The following is a 6,045-nucleotide window of genomic DNA, read 5'->3' as shown; positions in this document are numbered from 1 at the left end:
TTCAGAATTTTTTGAAACTTTGAAATGTTATTTTCAATTTTGCTGCCCGGGTGCAGAAACACCTTCCCGATTTTGGCATCTCTGTCAATGCCACCCCACTCCTTTCGGTATTCCCACGCCAAAAAAAAATGTAAATTTTTACCTTTACAGTATATTTGGAATTTTAGGGTTTCTTTACACATTTGAAATTCTCTTGATATCGTGATGTCGCCTAAAACTTCGTGGTCAGTGGGACCCGCGCACCACATGGGACGAGGGCCGGCAGTAACCCCTCTATCGCGTAATGGGGGCATTTGCTCAGGGATTAGGCCGGTGGACTGGCCAGCCCTTGGCTGTTGTCGGTGTAATGGGACCGGGGGTCTCCCCGATTACGCCTCGGCGTGCGGGCCTGGACCCACTGATCAGGGACCAAGCTGGTGCCAAGGACGCAAAGTGCATAGCAGAAGCCTTAGAGCAAGAACAATAACAAAACCAGTTGTTAGCTATATGCCTCATCTAGAGCCATCGTAGAGTAAGCACATGTACAATAGCTTGGCTATTATGTTAGGTCTTTTGAATATTTAATTCGGTTCTTGTGTTTGCATGCAAGACTATGGAGACATGCATTTAGTGCATGCAGCCTACCTATCTCCTTCCAACGAGCTGCAAGCGGGCTGTTAATTTCTTGTTTCTTGCGCACAGCCGGCGATAGCTGAAGAGCCCGTTGCTCTCTCTCTCCTCCTTTCTCTTCCCTCCAACTAGGATTTTGCTGACATGGAATGGCTTGTAGCCTGCTGAGTAGACTCTATTGTACTTGCTCTTACAAGACAAGCCAGGTGTAGATTACGGTGAAACGGGTGTAACTTTGCTAAGATTTACCTTTGTCGTAGGCACCTAGGTGGCGGACAAACGCTACGGGACAAGGACAAGCCAAGACGATGAGTTGGGACAAGGAGAACAGGACAATGCAGAGCTGAGGGCAACCGTTGGGCCTCCTCTCGGGTTGCCCTGGAAGGAGACCGAGGTGCCGCCGGGAGGGGTAACCAGGCCAAGGCGTGGCCTGGATTGCCCCGTGAAGGACCAGAAGATCTTCTCTCCTTGGCCACGAGCGGCCCAAAAGCGGAAGTCAACCGAGCCTGACAAGGTGTGTCAGGCTCAGCCTTGGTAACATACGGCACACATGCACCCCTGCACATCATCATAGCGCGAGCTGGCAGAATCATGCGCATCAGACATGAGTGATAGCTCGTTGGCCGAGCCATCACACCGCCATCAAGTACGTCAGCACACAGTCCGTGGTCGTTCATTGGCCATCAGCGCCACCCACCTGCTCGATTCATGCGTGGCTCGGAGCGATCGAGCCCGGGAACGTCCTTGGGCGGTGCTCAGGCTGCTCGGTACAGAAAACCCTTGTGATGTAAAAGGGATTCCCTGACTGGCGTGAGAGTTTCGATGGGTTACAACTAGGTATTAGTCGAGGCGCTAGCTTAACCAATTCATCTCAAAAGAAATACTCTGAAGCAGTTAGTATACCAACCCGTCTCTAAAAGACAAAATCATAGAGTTGGCCTCTTTACAAATCCGCCTCAACATTTAGAGATGACACTCTGAACCAGCTGACTCAAACATGAAACTTTTTTAAAATGTACTGTAAAAATAGCCGTCTTAGGCTTTTAAAAATTTACAGACGGTTGGTAATAACCCCCGCTTGAGAGTGGCATCCTTCTAGAGACGTCCGCTTATAATAAGCGTCTGAGGGTCTGCCGACTCTAGAGGTGGCGTAGAATTGTAACTGCCTCAGACGGTCCTAATATTAGTGGCAGTTTTTATTGTGGACCGTTTGAGGTCTTCTTTGAGTCAGATCCAAAACTGTCTCAAGATGGCACGCTAGTAGAGACCGAGGCTTTGAGCCGAAAAACAGAACCGAACGAAGGACTATAACCGTCTCTAAATAGTATGTCAGTACTAGTGACTATATTTAAATATTGACAAATGTTTTCTTATTTTCAAATCGTTAGCGATCATGTCTAGGATTTTTAATAGGACTTTATTTGCCAACAATCAGAATTCGTATTTTAAAGTTTCAAAAAAAATTCAAACTAAATTTTGGAGATAGCCAATGATGTATGCTAGAATACAAATTAATTTGCATTGAGATTTTACACTATTTGTAGCATATATCATTGACTACCTCTATCACTTTATTTCAGATTTAAAAAAATATTTAAAATATGAATTTTAATTATTGTAAAATAAAGAGTTACATGTAGCTCGTCTATCAGTCTGTAAGTGATCTTTTGCGGTGCACGTGCATATGGATCCTCAGATCTGGTCCATGTGAATCATGGACAACTTAGGCAGAAAAAAAGGAACTTAAATAAACTCTTGCACTGTACATTTACCCAAACATACTCTCAAAACGGTAGGCCTGATTCACATTACCGCATGACATCCTTACAGAAAAAGATATCGGTGTACAAATACAGATACAACCAAATGATAGCACATCGACGCGGCTTTCCTCCTCCAAAACCACAGCCCTCACATGCATCCATGCTCAGTCAGTCGGCAATAGAACCGTTCCATGGAAAGAAGCTGAGCCGTTGTTTGATGCTGGCCTCAACCCGAGAATGGAAGCAACAACATTGTATATCTCCACGTTCTCAAAGGAGGGCACCGTTTTACCCCGCTGGAACCGAGGTCCGTGCGCGACAAACACGGTTCTCATTGAGAAGAAGGCATTGTCATACCCGTGCGCCCCTCCACACTCCCTTGCCTCAGATCGCTTTATCTCCACCTTATAACCTTCATCTACCAGCCCAATGATCGGTGGTATCCTGTAACTTTCCGAGTAGTGCAGGCGAGAAGGCAGGTCCTCCTTCAAGTAAACCTTGAGATACTTGCCATTCTTCACCTTCCCTGACCCTAGCCCTTGATTCATCCTGGCCACGACCTCGGCCGGTGAGACGCCATTTGTCGGCCTGATTGCCAGCAACGGCGTCGTCGATAGAACCCAATCTTGCTTCACCTCAATCCACGGAGCCAAGTCCTCGAGGGACACCAGCTTCTGGTCGCAGGTCCCAACAATCCCATGATCCCCGACCCATATAATGTTCACATCCTCAAACACCCCTCTGGCTTCCAAACCGGCGATGAGTCTCCCCATCATCTCATCAATGTGCATCACAGCCTCTGTGATGGCTGGGTCGTCCGGACCGACCTGGTGCCCGTGCGCATCTGGGTCTTCCATGTACAGTGTCACAAGCTGCGGCATCTCGTCAGCCGGTAGATCAAAGTAACCAAGGATGGCGTCAACCCTCTCCTCGAATGGCACGGAGCCATTATACTGGCGGCAGTACTTGCCAGGGCAGTCCCAGGAGCCCTTCTTTACCTCGGAGCCCGGCCAGAAGAAGGTCGAGGCCTGGAGCCCCTGGTTGGCCGCGGTGACCCAGAGGGGCTCCCCGAGCCACCACTTGGGGTCGCGGTTTGCTGTGGTGAAGGTGTCCCCAGAGATGGGGTCGGGGAACAAGTTGTTGATAATGCCGTGGGAGGAAGGGTAAAGGCCGGTCACGATGGAGTAGTGGTTGGGGAAGGTGTATGTGGGGAAGACGGGGATGAGGCCCTCCACGGCGGATGTGCCATTGGCAATGAGGCGGCGGAGGTGCGGGTTGGGGGCCTTGTACTGGAAGCCGAAGCGGAAGCCGTCGGTGGATATAAGGAGGACCACCGGCTTCGTGAGCTTGCAGAGCGGCCGCGCGACGGAGACGGTGGCGTGGGCCGACGCCGAGGAAAAGGGAGGGAATAGGAGGAGCACGGCGAGGGCGGCTGTGAGGACGTGGAGGAAGCGGGAGTTGGCCGAGGGGGAGCGGACAAGGAGGGTGGCGGTAGGGAGTGGCATGTCGCCGGAGGAGTACTGGAGATGGACGGAGAAAGGCGGAGATGCCATTGGGAGTTAGCTTGAGTTTTGCTCTTTGCTCTAACTTCTGGGGCTTTGTAGCCTGGTGTGTGGGCGGAAATCCTCGGGATCTTCTTATTTTTTACAACAAAATCGCTCGGATCCGATTCTGCTGTCTCCACGAGTCTTGCGTGTTCCCAGATCTGTTTACCTAATTATATTTAATTATTTTTTTGCACGGTAATTATATTTAATTAATGGCCTATACATGTCCCGTATGGGCTCTTGTTTTGGGCGGACAATCGCCCATGGAGACTCGCCTGTTTTTCTCTGACATATATACTACTCAAACTTCTCCATGTAAGAGCATCTTTTTTTAGAATATGTAAGAGCATCCTAGTTAGCACATGTTGTCATCTTCCAAAAAAATCAATTTATCACAATTTTGTAAACTTTTACTATTATTTTCCATATGATACTAACATGTAGTGGCCTAGTGACAAATAATAAAAATTCAGAGAAAAACGTGGAAAATGATAAAATATGTTGTCTTACTAATAGCGTCGGACGAAAACTCACCCATGGTTAGGCCTAAAATTCGAGCCAAAAGCAGGTTTGGCTTGACTCGAGTCGTTTGACAACCCAGTCCAAATTTAATACTCGGTTCGACTCGTAAAGCTTGTGAGTAGCTCATGAGTGACTCGATAAAAATCATCAGTATGAACATGTAAAAACTGTCAAAAGCATGCGAGTAGTGCGTCATGAGTAGCTCACGAGTAGCTCTCTCCATCGAAACTCTACCCTCTCTTCTTCCGGTGTCCACCGGACACTTTCAGATTACACCGGAATAAGTTTTTCCCTATACGAAATATCATTGAAATGATCCCGGAAATAATTCCACATATATGGTAACCACCGAACACTTTCTATGTCACCCCGAATCACGTATGACATGCTCATAGTTGAAAGGACGAGATATCACCTATAGGGGGTGAATAGGGGTTTTAAAAACTATTACGGATTTGGCTTGTGAGAATGCGAAATTAAACAAACATTTATTTACAAGAACAAAACATAAATATGGTAGGCTCAACTAAGTGAACCAACAACAACTTAATGTAAGAAAAATAGGCACAAGATATTGTTGACGTCAGAAACCCCCTGGCGGGCAGAGACGGGCAACACCGTAGAGCCGGGAACAACTAGGGCTGCGGCTGGCCCCAGTCCCTCAGAGCGACGGCCCGCAAAGCCTCCTGGTCGCACGTCCGATGTTTATCACAAGGGCGTGCCACCTGACCTATACCTGGTCGGGAAGGTGTGGATGATGCCTCGCTTAGTTTCCTGCAGGGCACACACGTAAACGTTAAATACGAGCCTCGATCGGCTCTCGAGTTATCCCGTGAATCGGCTCAAAGAGCCGATCCACCCATGATCCGGACGGGGTGTCCGAATATATGGTGGTCCTGCTTGATCAAGGTAAAGCTAATGAGATCCACGACGATTTAGGGTTTTCACCGCATAATCGGATCATCCTACTCACGATTGGGCCTCGCGCTCGCGCACGGTGACCGTAAGCCGATCCTAGACAGGGCCTAAAAACCAACACGAGGTTGATCCCCGGAACATCCTTTCTAGGGCTAGCAAACGCCACCCTACACGCCGCTGGATCCTCCAACCCTTTGTAAGGCCTAACTATTGCGGATGTTAAACTAATCCTTGATGAAACAAGGAGCAACCGTAACGGATCAGATCTACTAAACTATGATCAAGCGGGTGCCGCCCCTACACCTAAGATAGGTGTAAGGGCGGCTAGACATGCAAGGGTTGCACTACGATAGCATGTAATATGGAAAACAATGCTAACCCTAACATGTCTAAGATAACTACGTTGCTCGCCATCAAAAAGGCTTCAGTACGAGCAACGCATGAACAACGTGGGCAGGCTTGTGCTGCCTAGATCGCAAGATGCGATCTAGGCAGCATGATGCTTACCGGTAGAAACCCTCGAGACGAAGGAGTTGGCGATGCGCCGAGATTTGTTTGTGGTTGAACGTTGGTTGTTGTTTATTCCATAAACCCTAGATACATATTTATAGTCCAGCGGACTTTCTAATGTGGGCGTGCACTAAACCGTGCACGAGATAAACTCTAACTTTTAATCTAGATACAAT

General features: G+C 48.3%; 1 protein-coding gene across 1 annotated transcript; it reads right to left on the bottom strand.

Moving 5' to 3' along the window:
• Positions 1 to 2,536: 2,536 nt before the first annotated feature.
• Positions 2,537 to 3,925, bottom strand: LOC124670070 (ectonucleotide pyrophosphatase/phosphodiesterase family member 1-like). The gene has a single exon (XM_047206579.1). The coding sequence runs from the start codon at positions 3,923 to 3,925 to the stop codon at positions 2,537 to 2,539; it is 1,389 nt and encodes a 462-aa protein (XP_047062535.1).
• Between the last annotated feature and the right edge of the window lie 2,120 nt (positions 3,926 to 6,045).

The sequence above is a fragment of the Lolium rigidum genome, chromosome 7 (assembly GCF_022539505.1).
Source record: "Lolium rigidum isolate FL_2022 chromosome 7, APGP_CSIRO_Lrig_0.1, whole genome shotgun sequence".
NCBI lineage: Eukaryota > Viridiplantae > Streptophyta > Magnoliopsida > Poales > Poaceae > Lolium > Lolium rigidum.
The sequence above is the reverse complement of the archived record's forward strand: the minus strand, read 5'-3'. Positions and strand labels throughout refer to the sequence as shown.

Excerpts from the sequence above, each read along its gene's own strand:
- LOC124670070 (XM_047206579.1), bottom strand. The coding sequence starts at position 3,925 with ATGGCATCTCCGCCTTTCTCCGTCCATCTCCAGTACTCCTCCGGCGAC.